This window comes from Pleurodeles waltl, chromosome 2_1 (assembly GCF_031143425.1).
Source record: "Pleurodeles waltl isolate 20211129_DDA chromosome 2_1, aPleWal1.hap1.20221129, whole genome shotgun sequence".
Lineage (NCBI taxonomy): Eukaryota > Metazoa > Chordata > Amphibia > Caudata > Salamandridae > Pleurodeles > Pleurodeles waltl.
Window position 1 is genome coordinate 104,528,929 of NC_090438.1, and position 26,108 is coordinate 104,555,036.

A 26,108-nucleotide genomic window follows, 5' to 3' on the forward strand; every position below is an offset into this window, starting at 1 on the left:
AGACACAGACACAGACACAGACACACACACACACACACACACACACACACACACACACACACACACACACACACACACACACACACACACACACACACACACACACACACACACACACACACACACACACACACACACACACACACACACACACACACACACACACACACACTGCACCGACCCCTGCAGTTGTAGCTCTATGACTTTAAAGATGCAATCAGTTTTAGAGGCGAGATCCTCATGAAGGGTATTATCTGCTTAAGTAATTCCTTCTCGACAGTTGTACACCAATCCTCTTCAGAGGTTTTCAATGTGCAGCATTCCTGGTTTAAAAATATAAGTTTGCTTGGCATCATTCTTTCTTTTGCCAGCAAATATAATTCTCAAGAAATTAACCAACCCAAGATTGCTATCGCTTCTTCAGAAGCAGGAAAACAAAATAAATGAGACAGAGATCCTTCTCTGTAGATCCCTTCAAGACATATCAGAGGGTGCAATGTAAAAGCAGGTTGACAGAATTCTGGCTCCATCCAAGAGGCTTGATGGTGGAACACCAGCCACTAGCTTTAAGCACCACTTTTGCTCTTCGGTGGCCTCCAACGCTCTGGTGATGCAACTTAGGAAGCTGTCATTTTAACCGCAGGTCCAGTGTCTCGCGCATCACAACAGTAACAAGTCCTCGCTTCCAAAAGTTGACACTACATGGCCCGGGCCCGAATACCTACAGATGGGGACTGCATACAGCCTGCCATTTGCACACCCAATTTGTGGCACTCAACTCAAGGAGGGATCACTAGGGGCCTTCCACAGTTTTCAAGACACTTTCCTTTGCATATCCCCTGAACAACATTAGGGGGCTAAGCACTGCTGCAGGACACAACCCTTGTCACCGATGGGGAGTACTCACATAGCGATCCTGAGAAGTGAGGTCCCAAGAGATACAGTCATTTTTCACTGACAAAATGATTTTTTGAGAAGCACATTGTCTCTCTTAACTGAAAATATCTTACTGTGATTGTTAAGTAATATGGAACCAGATTCACAAATCTGGTCTCCCACATCAGCAAGGAGCGATTTTCTTATTTACCGACTGATTACCTGGATAATTGTGCCAACCTGCTGGGACGGTACGCTGTGCTGGCATGGGAAGCTGTGTAGGCTGCTTGTTAAGAAGAGAATGGAGGCCTTTTCGCTGAGTATTTGAAGCAAACCCGCTATGAGGTGGAGAGGGGGACATTATGAAGAGTCCATCAGGAGCTCAGGACATGCAGGTCAGATGCACCGCTACATGTAGTTAGCATGGTTCAAAGGTGTAATTCCTTGGTCGGTGGCTGGAGGATCCAGACCTCAAGGAGAATGAGACGGGGCAAGAGAGGCTATAAAACCCTACTTCAATTTTATTTTAAAACATATATATATTCTTTTACAGCAGCGTTCACAGACTCCACAACATAGTTATGTGGCATTGTGGAATGAACTGTCGGGACGGTAACTGGGTGGGGAACGGTTTTTCTTTTTTCTCTGTTGGAAGAAACTGCCTAACAACATAGGCTTTCATTTTATATGATGGTGCTCCAGAAAAGCGATATTTTGTTTTCCTGTGCTTGTTGTTACTGTATCTTAAGATTTTAAAGAAACAACTGTTTACGTACATAAAACAAGTTTATTTGAAAGATTCTTTCTAGATATTAGATTTTCCTTTGCTTTTTTGAGTTTGTGCTTCCCGAGTAGAATCACTTGACTCAGGTCTAGAAATACATGGAGTTTTGCTCCTGACATGCAGAGCGGACAACCCGCAAATGTTCTCATTAATGACTACTTCTGCCTGGTATCAGACAGTTTAAAAGTAATGTGCTTGCGTTCTACTATTTTCCAAGTGTCCCGAAGTAGGCAGCCACTGGTTTGGATGATGTGAATTCCAAGAACCTCTTTTTGAAAGAAAAACTCTTTGTGACCAACTGCATTTGCATTTATTCTAATGGAATGAGCAAACCCGTATTCTGAGACAGTTGGTGTTTTCCTCACTTTCAAGAAATTCCACCTTTGCCTACATCTGGGTGAGCAAAGTGGCTCCACATTGCTCGAATTGTCCTGTGTTTAGATTTATTCCTAATGCCTTCTGTGCTTCCAAAGCGAGACGTCAGACCATGTGGCTGTCGCCTTGCTCATTTTTCACCCTTCATTTTGCCCACTACCCCTTCAACAGAGGTCATCTGGACTTGATTCACTGGGACATCTGCAAGCCTTTAAAAACAGCCATCTCTTCTCCCCTGGTCCTCCACTGGGGCCGAAGAACCTGGGCACAGGCATCATGCATATCTCTCATTCTTCAGGGGTGGTCAGCTGTTCGTGAGGCTCGAGAGCAAAGGGCAGGTACAATCAGAAGCCGCCACAAGGTGGCGCAGACCCCTTACTTGTGGCAGAAAGGAAGGAGCTCCGGACTCTCTGAAGTGGTATCTGCCCCAACAGAAGAGAGATCTAAAGGAAGCCCAGTCCTAGCCCCAACAGTACGAGGAAGAGCAGATGAGAACAAGCATTGGCAAAGCCAACAGGTCTTGCCTTTGCAAAAGGTAGTTGTTTTTTCCCCTTTGGCTTGCAGTAGTGTATGTGTTTAACCAGTGTTGTTAGTGTGTGTGTTTTTTTAACATTAAGCTTGCAGCAATCTGAGAGCTAATGGTATTGTTAATGTTAATATATTTTACCAATGCTAAACAGCAACACAGCTACTGTTCAGCATGGGTGAAATTCATGCAAAGTTCCTAAGCACATGGCGGCCACTTCCAGCGAAAAGATGCACTCTATAGAGTATTTAAGCAAAGCTGAAATAAATAAAGCATGTTTGGATTTGAGGGCGATTGGGCTCGGGTGGTTGGGGAGGGTGGTAGTGGAGAACGAGGCGACGGAGGACGAAGCAAGTGAAAATGAAAAACACAAGCACTCTGTGGAATGATCAAACACAAAGAAACAATACAGTCACTTTCCGGCGTAAATAAATACATACAAAAGATAAGCAGGATCTGACCTTGTGTAGTGTAACAGGTGTTCATGTAAAATGCTCCAGTGCGCTTGGGATGAATTCCTGCTATATAAAACTGCAATAAAAATAATAATAAATTATGGTGCACTGGATAGTTATGTATGCTTCCCCCAAAGTCTAACGAGTCTGCTCTTCACTTAAAAAAGATGTTGTTGAAATATATTTTGGTGCCCTGGATACAGACTTGTTAATCCTGCCCCCGGAGCGTAGAGCGGGAAAGGAGTCCTCACCAGCCTTGAAGCAGTAAGGACAGCAAAGCAACCTGAACAGAGGTGGCATGAAATTTAATTTACGTAACCAAGAGGAGTGAAGTGGCAGTTGGCGACTGTTGGGAAAATGTACCGGGGTGTACAAAACAAGAAGTGTATATATATATCAACGAGGGGGCGTGGCCGAGCGAGCCATCATGGTGATCGCAGTTTGAAGGGGCTCCCGCTCCTCATCTTTAGGTGATCCTGCCTGACAGCGGATCGACCCACCAGGATCCAAGGGTGGGGTTGACTCAGAGCGCCTGCGAGGGGTCCGCTGGGGCCAAAGGCAGATGGAGTGCTGGAGCAGACAGGCCACTAGGGGACGGACGCGGGCCTACTGGGCCCTACTCAGAGGGGAGATGCGCTACTCTAATTAAAAATTTTTGATCTTCCCAGACTACACACGTGCTGTGCAACAACGCAGGCAATCATATGAGGATGTAAAGCAGAAACTACGGGCCGTGAACGTACGCTATATGCTTCTCTTCCTGGCCAGGTTGAAGGTGAACCTAGGCAGTTCCTCCCAGTTTTTTGATACGCCGCAGCAGGCATGGGAGTGGGCGATGGTGCAACGTGTGCTACATCCTAGGAGTAGTCTGGTAGCAGATATCACAAATGAGGCGGAGGCTCAGCCGCCGGGGTCTGATGTCTAGATGCACGAGCGTTGGCAGAGGTCTAGGCGGATGCGCCCCCAGCGTGGCAGCAGAGGAGATGCCTCAGCGACCCCGGGCCCGGGGACTGTTCAGCAGCGGGTGACTCATCTCTGCCTGACACTCCGGCTCTTTTTGAATCAGGTGGTGGTCCTCAATGATGGGGCCTGGACGCGGCCTCGACCTGGGGTGCCTTGACTGTCACTGGCACCAGTGCTGCAGCACGGTTGGACGGATGGATGTACTGCGGTTTTGAGCCATCCCCGCCGTGAAGTCCGAGGAACAAGTTTGTTTTTGTTCTATGGTGGGGCTTCTGGCTTGGAGTAATTCCTCTCACTGAATGTTTAGCATTACTGTATTCAAGCTGTCAGGTGCATTATCCGTACACGAGAGGGGGGAGTTAGGGGGGGTCGGGGGATCCAGATGTAGATTGCCAAACTCCGCCACGAGTTACCCTAGGTTAGGATGTCCGGGGCGGGGGGGCCGACAGATGCTTGGGTGGAGGTATGGGGTGGGGTGAGTTGAGGGGCAAGGGCATTGTTTGTGTTTTTGTAGTAGTTTAGACTACATGCCGTTGTTCAGTTTACAAGTAGGTTTTGTGCACCACAGATGTTCCATACAATCACACTTTCTGACGCGGTCAAGGACTGAACGGTGGCGTACCAGCATCCCGGTGGTTCACCGCCCCCACATGCTGTCTGTTGCTTGTCAGGCAGTCCGACGGGTCAGACACCTAAATTCTCATGCATAGGTTAATTTCGGTCATTTCATGGAATGTTAATGGGCTCCTAGACCGCATTAAACGTACCACAGTAATTAAATACCTCAAGAGACATGCCCCGGGGGTTGTCCTCCTGCAAGGGGCACATCTAATGGGAACCTGATGCTCCTTTTTATGGCGCTTCAGATACGATAGGGTTTACCATTCGAGGTTTATGCGTGGGTCCCGGGAAGTGGCCATGCTGCTTCATAAGTCGCTACCACTGACTGTTACTAAGGTTCACGAGGACCCACTGGGGAGGTACATTGGAATTGAGGGTCAGATGGAGGCCAAGCAATATAATTTGATATCCTGCTATATTCCCCCTAAATCTGTTGCAGGCTACATGTGCGGCGACTGGATCACTGTTGATATCGCTTCTGTCCGGCTTCACACTTCTGGGGGTGGGGGCGTTAATGCGGTTCTGGATCCGCTCTAGGATGTCTCTGCGGAGCCTAGCGCTGTTCGACGTGCCCAATCAACAAGCCTTAAGACATGGGTGGACTCATGGGGGCTTTGCGATGTCTGGAGGGTGTGGCACCTGTGTGCACTTGCCTACACCCATCAGTCCACCACCCATCACACTGAGGCCCGTATTGATCTTGTATGGGTTCCTGCGACGGATGCACTGAATCTGTGGTCAGTCTGCGTCCTTCCTAGGGGCATATCTGATCATGCCCTGCTGTTCGCGGACTGGGGTGCTGAGTTTCCGACACAGAGACCAACTTGGAGGCTCAATGCATGGCCCAGAATGTGTCAGTTTTGTTGAAGGGGAATTTAAGGCTTTCTTCAAACATAATGTGGTCTCGGTGGCCTCTGGAGCGATGTTGTGGGCGGCCTGTAAGCCGACAATGAGGGGTACCATCAAAAGTTATATTTGGCAGAAGCGACGCCAGCGGGCATGCTGCGAACAAATCGAGGTTGCAATATTAGAGCTTGAGGGGCGGGCTGGATGTGCTGACGCGCCAGCTGGTCCTGGCACGGTCAGATCATCAAATATCTCTTGAGGAGGCTAAATAGTGTTGGCAGGCATCGACAAGGAGATTATATGAGACGGGCGATAAGTCCGGCAAACTGCTCTATTGGTTGGCGACGAATGGGGCGGCTGCTCGAGTAGTGCTTGCCATACGTGATAAGGAGGGAAACACCCAAGGTGAATTGGAATTGATTGTCCAGGCTTTTGCGTCCTTTTATCAAGATTTGTATGCTAAAGACCCGCTCCCACGCTTGAAGGAGGGGGGTTCTCTCTTGGGACCTCCCAGACCCAACTATCCTGCCCACGCTCGCCCAAGACTTAGACCAGCCACTAACAGCGGAGGAGGTGGACACCGCCATTTCGGAGCAAAGGGTAGATCTGCCGGACCAGATGGTTATCCAACAGAATATTACAAACAGTTCCGCTCAATATTGGTACCTCATCTCCTGAATTGGTATCATGAGGCCCTGAAGATGGGGGATTTTCCCCTTGAACTTAACTGCGCCACTATCGTGGACCTGTCCAAGGGGGGGCAGGCTCCAGACCATTGTGTGTCATACCGGCCAATCTCTCTTATTAATGCAGATACCAAAATATACGCCAAAGTACTGGCGTTACATCTTATGCTGACCCACCTCATTCATTCGGATCAATGCAGCTTTATGCAGAAGCATGCATCATTGTATCTGATGTGTTCCGGTGGCCATATCTCGCGGCACCAGCTCCAATGGTCCCTTGGCCCTTCTCCTCATAGATTTTTCTAAGGCATTCAACATGACTTCCTGGGAGTACATGGAGGTAACCCTGGCACGCATGGGGTTGGGGCCATTGCTCCGTAGAATGATCAGTCTCCTTTATCAGCATCCCACTGCCCAAGTGAGGGTAAATGGAGTGCTCTCAGAGAAGTTTTCAATTCAACAGGGAAAGCGGCAGGGGTGCCCCCATCCCCGCAGCTCTTCGCCCTGGCGATCAAGCCTCTGGCGTGCTTGTTGTGGAGTGACCCGCTGATGTTGGGCTGGAGGTGGGGGGCGGTTTGGGTGGAAGACAGAGTGGCGCTGTATGCAGATGACGTCTAGGTGTTTCTCAGCGATCAGCCCACGTCGGGGCCTAGATGCATAGAACTACTAGAGCAGTTTGGGGAGGTGTCAGGACTTCGGGTTAATACCCCAAAATCTATACTGGTTGAGGTCAGGGGGGACGCGGAGGGTCGACAGTGGTGTCCCCAGGTCCCTAGTGCGGAGCAATGTGTTTAAATACTTGGGAGTCCACGTTTCCCTTATGCATGACTTAGCGTGGGTACTAAACTTTGGAGATTTTTCACCACGTCTGGACGGGGATCTGCAGCGCTGGAGGGATCTTCCCCGAAACCCCCTTGGGCGAACTGCTCTCATCAAAATTATGTGGCTACCCAGATACCAATGCGCCCTGATAAATTACCTGTACCAAATACCAAGGGCGTGGTTCTGTACTATTCCCTCAAAAGTTACTGCCGTCATCTGGAACGGAGGGCGGCACAAAGTGTCTTTTCACACCGCGCGTAAATCCCTGTACGAGGGGTGCATGGGAGTCCCAGATCTATATATCTACTATTTAGCTGCCCTGGTGGTGCCCATAAATGATTGGTTTGTGGGAGGCTGGGATGATCCAGCATCATGACTTGAGATTCTAGAGGCGGGCTTTGGGGGTTTACTAGATATGCGCTATGGTAGCAGGGTTCCGGTCTAGACTGCATCTTGCACCTGGGTGGCGGTGGGTTGCTGGAGGGCAGCACTACGACTCATAAAATGGGACCGGCGTCTTACTCAAATGACTCTGCTGTGGCACGGAGACTGGTTGCACCAGCTTGCTACCTTAAAGGGCTTTCACCACTGGGACTCAACAGGGGTGACTTATTTGGGGGACGTGTATACTGGGGACAACCTTATGCCCTTCCAAGACATGAGCTAACACTAGGGGTTACACCAGACACAATTCTTCCGATATTTGCAACTGCGTCATGCCCTGGGTACACACATTTCAGTGACCACCCAGCTTCCCGAGTGTAGCCCGCTTGAGGCAAAATTGTTATCTGAGAGCCTGGGGAGGAAAGCAGTGTCCCACGTTTACAGATCTCTACTCAATGGGTTTGACTGTCTGAGACAGTGGTGGAAACACTGGGTAGGGGAGCTCGACGATATCGATTGGCGAGAGGCGCTGTTGGCCCCCCAGGAGTTAGCCATCTCAGCTAGGCTGCGGATGGTGCAGTTTAACTACCTACACACATCTTAGTAAACCCCTGCAATAACGTAAAAAATGTCTGACCAAGTGAGGTCTGCCTGTGCCAGGCGTGGCCTCCTGGTAGGGGACTTCCTCCACATGACTTGGAGCTGTCCCCAAACACGGCCCTTTTGGGAGGGGATTGGCAGAGAAATAGCAGAGGACCTAGGCCCTAGGGTTGTGTTGCTGGGGCTATTGGAGGGTCTGGGGGGCCCGGGCCGACCAAACATTTGTGGGAGTCGCATGCCTTGTCACTAAGGGAGATATTGCTCGTGGGTGGAGGCTCCCCAGGACCCCTTCGTTGGCAGGATGGAAGGCAGGAGTCGACTGGTGTACGCATCAAGAAAAGCCGATCTATGCAGTGCGAGGGCGCCCAGAAAAACATGATAAAATATGGGGGAAATGGTGGGCTTACCACAATGTTTTATTGTAATGCATTACTGAACAATGATTGTCCAGCCTTGGATCGTAGTTTGTGCTTAGTACTTGGGTTATTGATTTTGTTGGGGCTCACTGTGTGTACACTGTTCTTTAACTCATTGCAAACAAAACAAATACGTTTGGTTCTTAAAAAATATATAAATGACCGAACGATCGAATTTCTGCTAATCATTTGTAAATCTCACAGTTCTACCATTACCTTCACAGGACTTGCGTGACTACATTGGATCAATACTCTCACTCCCAAACACAGTTTAGCTTTCAAAAATGTTGAATATCTATTCATAAATTAAAATCTGTCACTGCGCTCATGGATGTATGGGTTTTGTGAAGATAATTAAACGTAAGAACCTTGATATAAGAAGGTAGCCCAAAACCCAAAGTTGTCCTTCAATACGTCAATGTGTTTTTTTTATTGATGAAGGAAAAAAGTGGATGCAAGCAGTGGTGTGCAGGCCAGCTGTCTTCTGAGAATGGATGTACGGAAAGAGAAGCATTTATAATCGCATTTCTGAGCATGACCCAAGTTAATGTGTGTCATCCTTGTGAGAGATTTCAGATAAGTGTAATCAGAAGCAACGACAAACACGAGCAGGAATCAAAGAAAAAAATAGTCCCTCAAAAGCAACATAAACACAGAAGGTAAAGAAGCAAGTAATTGGCCGGTGCTCCATGACAGGACACAAGAGACAAAAAAGAGGGACAAAAAGGAAGGATTAACTTATAGCAACCAAGCATTTTTGAAGGACAATGAAAAGGACTAATAAAAAGGCAATGAGTGGGCTGTAAGCCCATAGAGTGTATACAGCATGTCTCGAACAGACAGCGCATGTGCTGCCTATGCTCGCCCTAAAAATGGCAGAGTCCTCTGACCAGGAGGCTTTCTAAGAGCACGTAGAAAGCAGTACTGATGTGTTAGAACTATGTAGTCAGACAGTGAAGCTGAAGAGTGCTAAGTGCTAGGGGAAGAAAGATGCTTGGTCCCTGGGACATACCTGGCAGATCCATTAGAAAGTCCGTGCGGTAAGAAGTGTGTAGGTGAACAAGGCAGACCCAATAAGCTGCCACTCTGCCACATGGAGGGCACAGAATCAGCAAGAGACCACCAGGCCTAGGGGCAGGTCAACCAGAGCTGCACAACGAGGGTGGGGTTGTGGGCCACAGAAAGTAGATGGTTGGAGGCCTGAGATGACATAACTAAGTTGGTAGACAGGCATAGTGGGGGTCTGGGAGATAGATAGGAGCAGCCAGGGTCTGAGGTGAGGGAGGAGTATGGAAGCTCTCAATAATCATTAGCAGGATCAGCCGAAGGCTTATAGTCAAAGAAGAGTTAAGTTCAGCATACTTGACCAATTTCACACGACTGTTGAAATGTAAAGTTTTGTCTTTTGTTGTGTCCACTTTTTAACTCATCTGCTGCCGTTGTGACCCCAATCATAGCTGATTCCAAGTAGTAGGGCAGCACAGAAACAAACATAACAGTCACAATTGGCCAGGACAGACAGGTGGAAATCACATTCTGATTGCTGCACATTACCAGAGATAGATGGTTACCAACCAACGGTTGAATTTCTCTACTCCTGACTACCACTGAGGAAAGGCCCATTGCTTTCTCTCTTGCTGCCCCGTACCAGCCCCTCCTGCTCCCCATCGTACAATGAGGCAAAGATTCTAAATGAGAGTCAATGGTCACGGGGAGGACAAGGACATGGACCAGTACCACCAAGGCTGCATCACATATGGGTCCTGATTTAGGCGCTCTCATCTCATGGCCCCATTCAGCACCATTCCGCACAATGGGGTGAAAAAAGGGGAGCTGCTGTAAGAGGTTCTACAGAAGTGGTGCACCTCAATGTCCAATGAGAAGGCAGATGCAGCACAGTGAGCTGATGAACCCCAAACACCACAGGGAGGCCTCTGTAGTGCCCCTTAAGGAAAAATACTCACTGGCACACTGCAACCAGGCTCATACCTTTCCTCCACCAGACACAGCTATTGGGGCTGCTGTGATCAGGTTCCAGGTGTTTCCAGTCTTCCTCACCTTCTTGCACTGTCTCTGACCCACTAACCCCATGTAGTTGAATATTAACCAGTGAGGATGAGAGAGAATGAGCAGCCGTTAACAGTTGTTTTTAGGTGCCTACTAGTGGATATTCTTGTCTGCAATTTTATGAGGCTCACATCAGCATCACTTTGCTGATCACTTCCTGGTCCCCTCTTCCCTGTGGCTGATCACTGCCCGATAGAGAGGGAGAAAAGCTTGAGCAGCCAGGTCACCAATGCTGCCAGTTTGAGCACTCTTATCAGATTAGTCACCCCAGACCCTATAGTTCAGTATTGAAAGTGCATCTCTCTGCAGCGCCCTACAGATTAAAGTCCACCTACCCCTGTGGACAATTGTCGTCCGGTGAATGAGGGAATGTTGTACAGGTTGTTAGGTTTCACCTGGTGCTGAGCGATCATTCACTTTCTGTAATTTGATGTTCTAGTGGCAGAGCACCACTGAAGATTGCACACAGTCACTCCCATAATGACTGCTTCCTAGGCCCCAAGGGTGATTGCCATTTTGTGGTGATTGCCATTTTGTGGTCTTCTACACACTAGCCTTTAGGAGTTCTTCACAGTCATCCAACTTCACACACACTAGGGACTCATGCTCAAAGCAGTACTGACTCTCTCCCATGCTCCGCTGCTATTGAGAACCCCGTGCCCTCCACCTTCCCTCAATTTATGGGCCACTCAACATCCATAACCCACTTTAGAAGAACAGCAGGACTGATTTTAATTCAATTTAAGGACTACTGTTGGCATTGAGGGTGCAATGACCCCCAAAGCAGGTATGCAGGTGGAGAATGATGGCCTGCAAAAACTCCATAAGCTAGACTTGCATTTCATCAGCATACTGATGAGTTGCTATCTAAACTGTTGTGTCTGCATTGGGCTTGACGCATGCACCCACAGACCTCCATTTAGGTCCTCAAGGTCCTCACACCGTTATCATCATATCACACAACTTTAAAATATCCACAATTCACCCGCACCCCCCGATCCATGTGTGTATGCTTTAGTTATGGGTTTATAAATACTTAAAATGACAGATATTGAAAAACTAGAAAAGGTACAAAAGCATAAGTAATGTGGATACAAAAGACACCGATTCCCCCAACAAAAACACATCTCCTCCAAAAACATAGCAAGAGGCACTATCATAGGGCAATTAGGATACAAAATTAAGGTTACTCAATGTCCCAGTATTAATTATGATGTGGAACACCTAGCATATGCCATAGAAATAATCTTCTCTTATCTGTAAATCCAGGAGGAAAAGTCTTGCTTACTGGCTATGGAGAATCTCAAGTGCTGTAATAAAGAGCTTAAGTAGCCCCTTTAAATGGTCATTCTTAAAAGTTAATGTTTTTTTAATCAAATACTCTTGGGTACACAATGTTACGATGTCATAAATTGTCCATTAATAATGGATCAATGTGGCAACAAACACATTTTGTTACCATGCCAGTAGAAAGTTAAGAAAACAAAAGCATAAGCCTAGACCAGCTCCTGTGGCTGCTTTTATTAGTTTATCTCATTCCATTAGTCTCTCTCCCTAGTGTATGAAACTCAGTATAAGCACTCCATATAAGTCCTTGGTACTGCAAAAAAAAGGATTACTGCCATCATTATTGTCTTTACAGCAGGAGACTTCCATTGAGTGAAACATTTGAGTGGTGTCAGGAATGTGTGGACCTTAGCTGCAATGGATCCACTCATTTCTCATGAGCCATAGCAAATAAAGTCAGTATCATTTCATTCAAACTGTTCACCACGTAGTGCCCTGCAGCCATCCTCCCTCTCTTCACCATCTACATACAACCCCTCGCCCAGCTCCTTGTGCTATACCAGTTGAACTTCCAAGTGTATGCCTATGACCCTCTAACCATTTCCGCTTCGAAAATGGGCAAGAGAACCCAGCCAACATCACATCTTGACTGGACCATAGGCTCCACAGAATCAATATTAGTTTCTTGAATCATGTGTGTCAATACTAAGATCCTACTAAACACTGCCAACAAGCCCGATTCTCTACCATTCCAGATATTCAGAATCTCTGGAACCCAACCTACCATGCCAAAAGTGAAGAACTTGAGAATTCTTTCTGATGCACACCTCTCTTTCGTGTCCCAAGACAACACCGTAGTAAAAGGTGCAAATCTCTACCTCTCTTTCAAACAATGACCACAAAGTTGAATTGACCCCAACCCTAATTCTAGCAAGATTTCTTCACTGTAGTATCATCTCAAATATCCTCCCCAAAAACTCACTGGCAGCCTCCCAAAAACCTCAGAACCAGGAAGCCTGAATTTCCCCTAACCTTTGGAGGTGCCACAGCAGGAAACAAAGCACTCCGCTGGCTACTTGTATATGCCAGAATCAAATTCAAGGTCCTGTGTACCATCCATAATGCACATCAGTAGAAACAACTCACCAAGAAACTTTTGTTTAATTCCTGCCCTTTGGGTTAGTCAACGATCATTCAAGAGGATGAAATATGGGGGAATATCACTGGTTGTTAAAGGGCCTGGACTCTGGAATGCACTTGTTAGAAATTAGGTCTCTAGTTGGCAGTCAGTTTACATCCTGTCGAAGTAGGGACCCTCTCTCTAGCCAGGGTAAGAGAGATACACAGCGCAGATAACCCCTGCTCACCCCCTTAATAGCTTGGCACTAGCAGTCAGGCTTATCTCAGAGGCAATGTGTAAAGTATTTGCACAAACACACACAGTAACACAGTGAAAATACAAACAAAAAAGCACTCAACACCAGTTTAGACAAATAGCCAATATTTATCTGAGTAAAACAAGACCAAAACGACAAAAATCCAACATACACAAGCAAAGATACGAATTTTCAAAGATTAAACTTCAATATAGTGCTTAGAAACACAATAGCTCCAACTTGGGCTATTGTGACGTCATTGACAGTCGTTCTCAACAATCCGACGTCACTCGCGAGGAAGGCGGCGACAGTCACGGAGTCGCACAGACCCCCAGATACAGTACCTTTGGTAAATGAGGAAACAAGCCGGTGCACGGAGTCAGGGAGGTGAGGTGTCACTGGATCTGGTGCAGCATTGGTTCCTTACTGCAGAGCAGGGGAGCTGATGTGGCATCAGTGTGTGGCGTCAGTTCCTGACGATCCGACCGGGGTTGATGAGTAAGGCGGGTCAAGACTCACTGGGCGACCTCACGGGGTCACAGTCACACCATAGGGCTACAGGTGCCGTGGTGGAGCTGGCTGTCACGGATGTCGGTGACACAGCGCTCAGGAATCACGGAGTCGCAGGGAGTCAATGGGGCTGCAGCAGCATTGGGTCTGTGGTGTCAGCCACGGTCACCGCACTCCAACGGGTACCACAGCTGCAAGTAGCGGTGCGGAGTCAGGCAGCAGCGTCTGTCCTGGAGTCGCCCGGAGTTGGTGCACCTGGTTCTTCTTGTTTTTTGGCCAGCTTTCACTCCCACGGGCCAAGAAACTAGAACAGGCACCACCTGTTGAGTTAGGGTCCACAGCAAGCGAACCCAGAGGCTGCTAGGTGAAGTCTCTGATGTCCCTGAGGCTTCTTAACAGAAGGCAAGCTCAGTCCAAGCCCCTGGAGAAACTTCACAAGCAGGATACACAGCAACGTCCAGTCTTTGACTTCTTTAAGGCAGAAGCAGCAACTACAGGCCAACCCAGCAAAGCATGCACAACAAAGGGGCAGTACTCCTCCTCCAGCTTTTCAGCTCTTCTCCTTGGTAGAGGTTCCTCTTGATCCAGAAGTCTTCTAAAACTCTGGGGTTTTGTGCCCACTATTCATACTCATTTCTGCCTTTGAAGTATGCAAACTTCAAAGGAAAGTCTCTGTTGTTCACAAGATCCTGCCTTGCCCAGGCCTGGCCCCAGACACATACCAGGGGGATGGAGACTGCATTGTGTGAGGGATGGCACAGCCCCTTCAAGTACATGTATCAGCTCCTCCCTCCCCACTCTAGCCCAGGGAGAGCCATCAGGATATGCAGGACACACCTCAGCTCCCTTTGTGTCACTTTCTAGAGGGAATTCACAAACAACCCAACTGTCAGTCTGAACTAGACGTGAATTCCACAGGCAGGCAGAGGCACAGAATGGTTGAGCAAGAAAATGCCCACTTTCTAAAAGTGGCATTTTCAAACAGACAATCTAAAAACCAACTCTACCAAAAGATGTGCTTTTAAATTGTGAGTTCAGAGACCCCAAACTCCAAATCTCTATTTGCTCCCAATGGGAAACTGCACCCTAAAGATATTTAAAGGCAGTCCCCATGTTAACCCAAGGGAGGGATAGGCCTTGCAATAGTGAAAACCGAATATGGCAGTATATTTTACCATCAGGACATGTAAAACACACCAGTACATGTCCTACCTTTTAAATACATTGCATCCCACCCATGGGGCTACCTAGTGCCTAACTTAGGGGTGACGTACATGTAGTAAAAGGGAAGATTTGGGCCTGGCACGTAGGTACACTTGCCAGGTCGAATTGGCAGTGGCAGGTCAGAGACATGTTTACAGAGCTACTCATGTGGGTGGCACAATGAGTGCTGCAGGCACACTAGTAGCATTTGATGAATAGTTTATTGTACAGATAATAATCCACATACGAGCCAATGAATCAGACATTAAATGCATGCTAAAATACTCAATAATTTATATTTGCAAACCTCAGTAAAAGCATACCCACAATGGTATTGTAAAATCTACAATTAAAAAAAATAACCGGACCTCCACAAACCAGCACCCCATGCGGTACATAATAAACAGGGGGGCCCACGCTGCTCCAGGCCCTAAAGTGCTTGAGTGCATTGAATGATCTTAAGTTAGCTACGAACAAAGATCAAAACCCATGATACAAAGTTGAAGCTCAACAACTTGACAGAATTGGTACAAACCCAAATGTGGCAAGAGCGGGTGAGAATTCCAAACATAATTATCCACTGCTCGCAGTGTCCCTAAATTTGGTCTGACCAACTTTAATACATTTGGTCAGTAAAACATTCAACATTGAGTTCGCAGGATCCAAAGACATAATAATAGCCTGCTGACAGGAGAGGATCCCCAATTCATTCCGGAAGGCCCTAGGCACTTCTAGTGCACTTTACTAGGGACTTACTAGTAAATCAAATATGCCTTTCAGCCAATCATAATCAAGTTTATACTGGGAGCACGTGACCTTTAGCACCGGTCAACAGTGATAAAGTGCCCAGAGTACCAAAAAACAGCAAAAAGGAAGTCCAGCACACAGTCACAAATACAGGAAGCAGAGGCACACCACACCAGGGATGCCAGGTCTAACAGCACCTAAAACAAATTTCAGGTCTAAACTGAAACATATACTTTAAGGAAACTTTTTAAAACGGATGTATTTTGTCTCACCTTTATTTGAACTCAAAACAGAACAGAGCATACAACGAAGACTTTTGGACATGGTTAACTCTCTGTCTGGAGTCTAACCTCCCCACCCTACCTTACCGCTGTACTTTGTCAAGCGCTCTTAAGTAACCAAAAAACAAATTATTAAAAGTGAATTACAGGAATGTTTTTCACAGTGGGTTTCTTAGTGAGATCAAATAGGCAAGAGTGAAACTAATGTTGTCCAAGATGTGACTTAGAAGCCCAAGGTGAAAAACATTCCCATAATTCACTTTTTACTCATCTATGATTATGGTGTGTATGGCCCCCAAAATCATCTGCTCCTGCTTTCAGCTGCTACGCACTGGCAGAGGAGTAATGGGGAGCCATACATAACACTGCCTCTGTTATGTATTAATGCCCCAAAAGAGGAAAACAAACTACGTGTCAACCTTGACTAACCCCACCACCCTACATGCCTTCCTTCCTTCTTCTGCAGCTGTGCTTTCTGTCAAAGCAGACAAGCATTGTTGCACTGACAGGCACTCAGGAGGACCTGTCAGCCTGGCCTGGAAGGCCTGTATGACATCACAACAGTGGTTAACCATTTTTAATCAACTGTTGCTGCGTCACAGCACTGGCTTGTAAGATTCAGAAACTGAAATAAATGACAGAAGCTCTCTACAGAACCATACATAACAAAAGAACAATCAATTTGTATCGTACGCCAAGCAGGTGACCTAGGGACCCTCCTCAGAATAATATGATTGCAAAAAAAACCATCAAAAGGGCACCTTAGCATTGTTTTCTGTTATTGAAGAAAGACCCAGACTCGTTTTGAAATTTGTACAAATCAATTCCACAGCCTTTCTGTAGGAGAAAAGGTGGACGTCCATACGCACTATAGAAAGTCTAAACACAAAACGTGATTAAAAATACAAAGTGTAACTACAAGCCATGGTGGAGGAGTGTCACCCCCTGCCAGTAGCACCCGCTGCAAACCTTTCACAACGAAACAATAATAAACCATGTAAAGAGGCGGGACAATGGGGGATGACAGGGACGAGGGGAGTGCACTGTGCACTCCCCTCTGTGCGCATGTATGTTTGGCCGGCGTCTCATGCTGGCCAAACACACGTGTGCACTGTGTTCTCTTAGGCTGGAGAGAGCCTGCACAGGCTCCCCAGTCTGCCTAGGAGCGCCCTGGATGGGCGCTCCAGCAAATCTTAACCCTGCTCTGAGCAGCATCAGGACTGGCTGAGGGGCAGGCTGGGCCCTGTGCCTGCTGAGGGGATGGAGGAGCGGCGGCACGGCGAGGAATTTTTATTTTTTAATTTAATGTTTATTCCCCACTCCACACTGTCTCACCCCTTCACCGCACAGTGAGCTGCGACTGCTAAAAGCTATAATCACTGAGTGTACTGGAGGCAGCACAGAGTACCGAACATGATATCTGGAGGGTGAAATGCCTCTTGTCTGTCTCCATGGTCTAGAAACCTGGGACTCAGTTACACTTACAAGATCTTCATCATTTTCTGTTGAGCTACAGAGCTATTTGCACCTACTACAGTCATGGTCATGCAAGAAGCAGCAGTCACAAGGAAAGCAACATTTGTAAAAACAAGTTGTTGGCCTGCCCCTCTGCTTGGATTTCAATGTTTTAAGGTTTGTAGTGCCTTTTTAGTTACTGCAAGTAGTTGACCATAATAATCTTCCACTTCCATCAATCTGTATCAAAACACCTATTTACAGTTTATGCTAGGGGTGTCCAGCCGAGATCCATAAGGGTTTCTATTAGGCAGATTTTAAGCATGACCACCAATGATGTCAATTAGTTTTATTTACATTCCTTTCATGCAAATGGATTTTATTTGGATATTTTTAAAAAATCTAGCATGGATGCAGCCCTCCTAGACCTGTGGTGGACACCCTGATCTAGGACGATAATGTTATAGTTAATCCATCAGCAGAATACACAATTTCCTGTGAGTAAAATGCACTTAAAATTATGTGACAAGTGAAGGGCTGACAAAGAAGCAAGGCACATGGGGAAAATAATCCAGCATACTGCAAAGAGACAAAGCTCTTTGCCTGCAGATCCAGTAGAGCCCCCTGTAATTCCTGGGTAGAAATGGCTGATGATTTTCATACACTGCTAGTAAATTTAATGAATATGGAAATATCTCCAGTTCAGAACTATTCCATGCAAATAACCCTCTTGAACATTCACTGTGGAAACCCTAAATGACAATGGGGATTTGCTCAGAGGGTAATTAGGATGTATGGCTGAGGTAGTTTATTCAAATACTTGTTCTATTCACACAAGGCTGAGGAGCCAATAGGCGTTTAGTTTCCATCTGAGGATTGAATGCCTTTTATTCAGAATATGCTCGAAGGTTAGTTTTATCCTGCGAATGAGGTGTTTATTCAAAGACAATAAGGTTAGAGTGAATGCAAATAACCACAGTTGACACAAATCACTAATTTTATAGGACAGTACAATGACTTTTGATTGCATGAGATGTTTAGCAATACTTAGCAACTCCTTAACTTAAGTAGCTAACAGATGTACCTTTCCTCACCACCTAGAACAGAAAATAACCTATCACTAAACTATTAGGAAAACGAACAGGGAATGCTGGTTCAGATTTCCAGGCATAAAGTATTTTTAGTTCCTGTTAAACGAGCCTCTTTACACTTAGGAGAAGATGTACACAAATGTGCCAGAGAACTAGCAGACTGCAGGTGCACAGAGAGGACCCCATAGGCAGAGCACACAACACCCACTCACCTGATCCAGGACAATGATTTCATCAGCATCAACCACTGTTGACAACCGGTGAGCGATGAACACGGAAGTCCTGTGTTTCACCATATCCCTCATGGCGCCCAGAATCGTCTGTAGGTGTGAAAACAAGAGTATTTGTCAAGGTGCAAAGGTAAAAAGAACTGCAGTCCAGTAAATAACACACGTGGGACAAGCAACGAAAGCAAATGGAAGTGCATAAGTCTTCAAGGACATGAAATCAATCTACTAGATTCAAAAGAGCACACATTCTGCTTTAAAGGGGCCATCCACATCCAGGGAAGAGAAATAAAAGCGTTCTCTTAGCCCAGCTAGGCATCTCGAACAAGCACCAGCAAAAGTCACTCTAGGATGTCTGATGATGTCAGCTGGGGTTGAGGGGTCTGTGACATCATTATCTGTATGGTCAGTAAGTCTTTAACCCCTATTAGGAGTCCTGAGATATGGAGGGAAAATGATGATCTAGTGAAGATCCTGGTGAACATCTTGTGCTGCACCTGTGAACAAGAAACAAAGGTGCAATAGGAAAAAGGTCACCCAAATGCAATGCAAGAAGCGCCCATACACACCTCTACCTCAACAGCAAGTAAGAGAACATGAAAATCACCCCTACAGCTGGAAAGGTTGTAATTTACAGTTATTGTCCATATCCGCAAGCAATAACAGCTGTTGATGACCCTCTCTGTGATTACAGACGCGAGCTGCAGGTGAGGGACCATAATGAGGGGAGTGAAATTAAAAGGGGCTATTGCCCATCAGGGAGAGGCGATCTGGCTATTGTGGCACCCTTTGCCTCCATCCTCAGCGGCGAATTCATTTCACTGTGTTTGAGGGGAGGAATGGCTCCAGTCCAGAACCACAGCAGCGCAGGCCTAGCTCTCTAGACAGCCAGCCCCTCCCTTTCTTTACTGAAGGAGAATTTAAGCCCTAACAGTGACTGTAAAGTAGAGAAAAAAAAAACTCCACACCTTTGTTTTTTCTACTCAACGTTTGGGCTTACATTACCCTCTACTGCTGGAAAAGGAGGGCCTGGCACAGCACGACTGACAGACAGCGCCACGCAGCCCACGCCGCAAAGGAACAGTTCCACCTCCAGTACAGCAACACATTTAACATACAAGAGCAAAGTCAACAGGTCTGGCATTGGCTGCCAGTCTTTTGGTTTTGTCAATGCCTGTTTTGTTTTATCATGGTTGTTGCAAAACTTTATTGTTGGTGACCTCTCAGGTCCTCGCCAACGTTAAAAAAAAAAAATGTCTAAAATACAACATATTTTTTGTATCAAAACCACACATTGTCATACTAAAACCTGGCACTGAAGGGAATTACTTTGAGTAGAATGGGCAGAATGCCGTCACTCACAGTGAAGGTAGTCAATGGCTGAAGTGGGCTGACTCTCTGGCACATGCTGCATGCTGTCACTGGCAGCAGAAAAATGTGAATGACAGTATCAGACCAATGGATGAAGAGGGCTTGCTGAAACCCCTATGAGCAAGCACATTATACATATCACTTTAGTAAAATCAAAAGATACTGGCTAACCCAGGACATTAACAGTAAAGAGGTGGTGGTAGGGAGCTGGCAGTCAAGGAGTGCTCCATTAGGTGACCTACCCGGTAACTATGGCTCTCAAAGGGAGTTTTCTGGTTGACTCTAGGTCTCATCATTCCATACCAGGTGTTATTGCTGAAACTGTATTTAAACTAGAGGCGCCGAACTGTACTCAAAAGCATTTAACACCACTAAACCAACTATACTTGTTGAAGAAACGTTTAATAATTGTAGCACTGATATTTCAAAAGGAACTACATTTTTTAGCTACAAGTCAGGATGAAATAGAGTAATTCACCACAGCGGCCACCAGCCACAAGGGGGGATTTTTTTTTTTTACAAGTTCAGTGTATGTTGAGTGAGACAGACAAATGAACTGATTTGCAAGGATAATACCAAAGTATTTTACTTAAGATTAGACAAATATTATTCTCCACATTTTGATTAGAGGGTTAACACATGATCCATGTTGTACAACCTATACCACTTTTCCTCTTACACAGAGGTTTGTAATCTACTTGTGAACCTACTCAAGGAGTCCAATGACCTCAGTGTGACATTATCTAGATATTTCAAAGCTCTTAAAGTGGGGGGCACATGCATGGGCGGCAGCAGAGCAGGCTACACAAAAACCTGACCTGCATCCCCAGTTAGATTACCACAAGCGAGCAGAAGATTTTCAATTTGCATGAAATCTGAGCTATTTGCATAAATTAATGTAATGAATGCTAAAAGGCAATCATTAATAAAATGGATCAAATAACTTTTGCTGTACATGCAGACTCAGCAGTAGACCTTTCATAATCACACAGCACAGGCCCTCAAGTCCAGCAAATAATTATGGGAAACAGGAGACGTGTTCGGGAATAAATGTGACTTGCAACACTCTGCTCTTGACCACAGGGGGCAAAGGGCTCAACCGGACCACACCTCCCAGGCATACCGGCAGGAGGAGGCTGCGTACGACGCTCTGGAGCGCCCAAGGGTGCTTAAATTAAGACTCACTCTGCTCTTGGCCACAGGGGGCGAAGGGCTCAACCGGACCACACCTCCCTGGCATACCGGGGGGAGGAAGCTGCTTACGACGCTCTGCAGCACCCGAGGGCACATAAATTAAGACTCACTCTGCTCTTGGCCACAGGGGGCGAAGGGCTCAACCGGACCACACCTCCCAGGCTTACTGGCGGGAGGAGGCTGCCTACGATGCTCTGCAGCGCCTGAGGGTGCATAAATTACGACTTTCGCTTCCGCTGCGCGCAAAACTCTGCTCTTGGCCACAGGGGGCAAAGGGCTCAACTGGACCACACCTCCCAGGCATACCGGCGGGAGGAGGCTGCCTATGACGCTCTCCAGCGCCCGAAGGCGCATACATTAAGACTCGCACTTCCGCATGCCCGAGCCAAGAGCGGGCCCGTCTGCGGCCGAGCGAGGCTGTGCTGGGCCTATCCTATTGGCTTTGGGATCAATTATGCTTGAGTAGGCTGTTTCTAAAGTGATGTATGACCATAAGGTTTGCTGAGCGAGTAGTCTGAGATGTTTTAGTGTGCTATTATTGTTTTCTATATTGGATGTCCGCTCTTTTGCAGTTGCAAATAGATTAACTGAAGTGGGTGTTAATATAGATTATAAAATTATGGGTAAATGGAAAACTGTAGCTCAGAAGGCAGATACTGAACTTCGCTGTTCAACAATCGATTCCTTTTTAGTATGGGTGGTGGGAGATCTCTCCAAGGAAATTGATCTTGCGGGGGCAGCTGGACCGAGTGAAGGTATAGCAGGACCTCCCAGACTAATAGACCTGGCAACTGATATTAATCACACTTTAGAACTGGAGGACATAAGGAATGGTGATGACCACACAGGGTGTATGGCTACAGTTACTGCTACCCCCATATGGGCCAATTACTCACCCACCGTAAAAAGGAGTAAATGGTGCAGAAAGGGGGCTGATAGCGATCTGGGCCCTATAATGCCAGCCAATCCTGAACCTATATTCAGGAATAATCTTATATCTGCCTTTAATGATCTGCTTAAACCACTAAAAGACAAACTAGATAAACTAGAAGCAGAGGTGGGGAAAATAATGGCAATGTGTCAGAAATGTTGTATGCCCCTGGGGGCTCCTATCTTCCAAACGACGGTTGTACAGAATGTTGCACAAAATGAGTTAGGTCCCTTAGCTACATCACAGGGCATAGGGCTTATAGACAAAGCTGGTTTAGCCCCGAGCCCTAGGTGGAGGCATAATTCTATGGAGTTGCGAAGGGCGGCCTGTGGTGTAGGCCAATCTAGTGAGCAGTATACAGTTGTTAGTAAGAAGCTGTACGGCTTGCCACCGGACGGCTTAAGATCTACTACAAATTCTAGAGCACCTAGTATGTCCCAGTCAGGCAACATCTTGAATTAAACGAATACTGTGTCAGCCCCATTGCAATTGAGGGAGGATCCTCCAACTATTAATTTACCACCCGAGTGTTGCCCTTATGTTATTATCATGGCTAATGTTCCTCCTTTACGGCCTGGTCAGAGCGAACTCCTAGGGACTCTGAGAACAAAGTATTGCATTGGTTGGTCCAAAACAATTTATTCACAATAGATAATGCCCACCAGATCATCCTAACTCGAAGAGTAAGTTGGGTGGGACGGTTAGAGAAAGAGTGTGGGGGAGATTGTATAATTATTAACTTTAGGAGCCCTAGACTTGTGTGGGACATTATATTTAGGGCTACTTTTCACCCACATCATGCCAATGCTCCATCATTTCTCCTGTTGGGTGCATTCTATCAACACTTGCAACCTGTACAATCAGGGTACCCTCCGGCACACCACTATTCTGAGCCATTTAAAAATTTACACCACATCCCCTCAGTACCATTAAGCAATAGATATCAGGCCTTGAGTACACTGTGAGATAATGATTGACAAAATTATGGGGGACACGTGGCTGGGTTAGTGAGGGGGCCCAGTATGGTGGGGTTTACTGAAAGGTTAACGCCTATTGGTTTTAGTAATGCCCCCACAAAGACCAGACCGAGGGGACAGAAGGGTCGGGCCCGGATGCCTGTATTACTAATTCTAACAGGGAACTAACTGGAAATTTGTTTCAGCATCAATTGCCAAAAAGAGGCAAGGAATGGCGATAATGAGTATATTAGAAATAATAAAGAGCGCCTTAACTTTGCTACATGGAATGTCCAAGGTCTACGTAGTAAGATTGAGACAGAGAAGTGGGGTAACATAATTAATAAACTTGACCTGGCATGTATTCAAGAAACATGGTGTGTTTCCCCAGTTCATAGGCAGGGATTCACCTCATATTTCTTGCCAGAGACTCGTTCCCAATTTGGGAGGGCTAAGGGTGGTCTCTAGGTACTTAATTCAACTAAACTCCCTATGGTGGTCAAAAAGACCTCTTGGGAGACTCCAAACTTTTAATTGCTGTGGCTGAAGCATAAAAGTATGACCAATGTAGTACTAATCAATTATTGTAATAAAGTTTTTGATTCTACCAGCTGCAGGGTAGTTCATGCTCTAGATCAGAACCTACATAAATTTTTGTGTTTTATCCATTCTAATTTTATTATTTTGTGGGTTGGAGATTTTAACATCCAATCATGTACCCTACCAATATCCTGAACCTGTGGGCTAACCAGTAATGAGGGGGTAGGGTATGACCATTTTTGTCATAATGATTATGGAAAGGCGCTCAATATGATTTTGTCTAAATATGATTTGATGTTAATGGAATGTAAACATGGCGGTAATGGTGAGGTAATACCATCATTTAGAGGTACTAATTCTTCAGTAATTGATCATAATGTACTATCATCATTTGCTAATAGCTTATGTGATACCCCCTACATTGCCCAGTCATTACTGAGCGATCATGATCTGATTATTCTTTCAACAGTATTTTGGGGCCCCAAGGATGTGTTCCAAATTACTGCGAACCAGGTAGAGGCACATAGAACAAACGGGGTGAGATTGAAATGGAAAGATGTAGATCCAGCTGACCTTTTACAGAATATTGTGCGAGGGGGTTTGCCTGAAATTAATTCCTGCCTACTAGAGGAAATTGAACCCTCACAGTTGCTTAGTAGTTTTAGGAAAGTTATTGTACATACTAAGGGTCTTCTGACATAATACCCCCAATTTAGGCAGACCAAGAAGAATAAAGGGTGGTTTGACCATGCATGCGCCATATATCACCCAGAGACCCAGTGGTTATTAGGTCACTGCGGTAAAATACAGGGAATCCCTGGAGCGAAGAAAGAAAGAGTTGAGGGAGGAGGAATGGACAAATCTGGCAATGGCGAAGGATACAAATAATACTAAATTGTTCTAGGAAATAGTAAATGCCTCCTTTTTGACCAAATGGGCGTCTCCTGAACTGGGTTCTAGTGTATCCTGTGTAGCATGGGTGGACCACTTTTCAGAGGTCTTTAAGAAAAGGAGTGGGACATCAGACATACGTAGGCAACTGGAGTTGGGGTATCCCAACCACTTACATATCCCCATGGATGAGGTTTTATCAACTATCTTGGTTAGTGCCGGGAGTAAGGCCCCAGGGCTGGATGGGGGTGCTGGTGGATGTTTTGAAATATAAAAGTGATTTTGGGTACCTAGTTTGACTAGGCTGTTTAATATAGCCATGACTGGGGATATCCCAATGTCCTGGACCACGCCCATTATCTTACTTATATACAAGAAAGGTGATAAAGCTGATCCCAAAAACTATCGCCCAATATCATTGTTGGATTCATCCATGAAAGTTTTTAGTAGTGTAATTTTGACAAGACTTAACGACTGGACATTGGATAATAATATTCTTTCAACCGTCTGGATTTAGGACAGGACTGGGCACTATGGAGCAATGTGTTAACCTAGATCTGATCATAGGAAGTATACAAATGCCAAAAAGGGGCTCTTTACTTCTGCTTTGCAGATCTTAGTAGTGCTTTCGATCTAGTACAGCATGCCCTTCTATGGACCACTTTACTGGATATGGGTGCCCCAAGGTATATCACTGACTTCATTGCCCACGTTTATGCAGATTTAACATGCAAAGTTCGCTTTGGCCAACTGGGAGAATGCACCACCCCTTTTAAGACTGGAAGAGGTATTCGCCAAGGTTGTATACTCGCCCTGTTACTGTTTTCTTTATATATTAATGGGGTGGATACGTTTCTGCAGGAAGTTCAGGCGAACCCCCCCTTATGTGGCAGGGAGGCCCGTACCCACATTACTTTATGCTGATGATGTTGTCCTGATTTCTAGGACTCAAGTGGGGCTTTAAAAACTAATGAATGGCTTAGAACAGTTCATGACCTCAAAGGGTATGGTGATTAACAAATCTAAAACCTTTACTATGACCTGTGGCCAAAGGGTAAGGAAATGCAGGAGATTTCATATCTATAATACAGAGATTACTACTGCTAATTCTTTTAGTTATCTGGGTGTAGTGTTCTCGAGCAATGGGAACAACATATTCACTCGGGAAAGAATAAGTTAAGAAGGAATTCTTGTGCTATCTTTAGATTTGCTAGTAATTTAGTGAGTCGCCCCATATCCACTATGGTAAACATCCATAGGGCTAGAGCATTATCCACGGTAGTGTAAGGAGCTGGTGTATGGGGGTACACAAAAAGCACTCTTACATTTAGAGGAAAATCGTTTTTTTAAACGTTTGCTATATTTACCTACTACAGCATCTAATTGGATTGTACATCAAGAGGTGGGTCTACAATGTTTGGAGGACGTGCTGCAGGTGAGCCCCTTGCTTCTATGGCGTAGTATTTGGTCCAAGGAGGAAACCGTTTTCACCAAGTATATTATTCTAGATTGTTTAAAACTGGATAATGCTCTGCGTATTCCATGGCTTGCCTTTACGGACTTCTTTCAAATCTGTATTCAATACAACTATAAAACCAGACCCAGAGGAAGTGTTTATATTATCAAA

The 26,108-nt window shown here is 45.9% G+C and overlaps 1 protein-coding gene across 1 annotated transcript in view; it reads right to left on the reverse strand.

The window, feature by feature from the left end:
• Positions 1-26,108, reverse strand: part of ABCB7 (ATP binding cassette subfamily B member 7) — a 607,823-nt gene that overhangs the window by 17,275 nt on the left and 564,440 nt on the right. Inside the window, exon 15 of the mRNA XM_069210993.1 lies at positions 18,584-18,691. Within this exon, the coding sequence (XP_069067094.1) occupies positions 18,584-18,691 (108 nt within the window). The remainder of the gene's footprint in view (positions 1-18,583; positions 18,692-26,108) is intronic.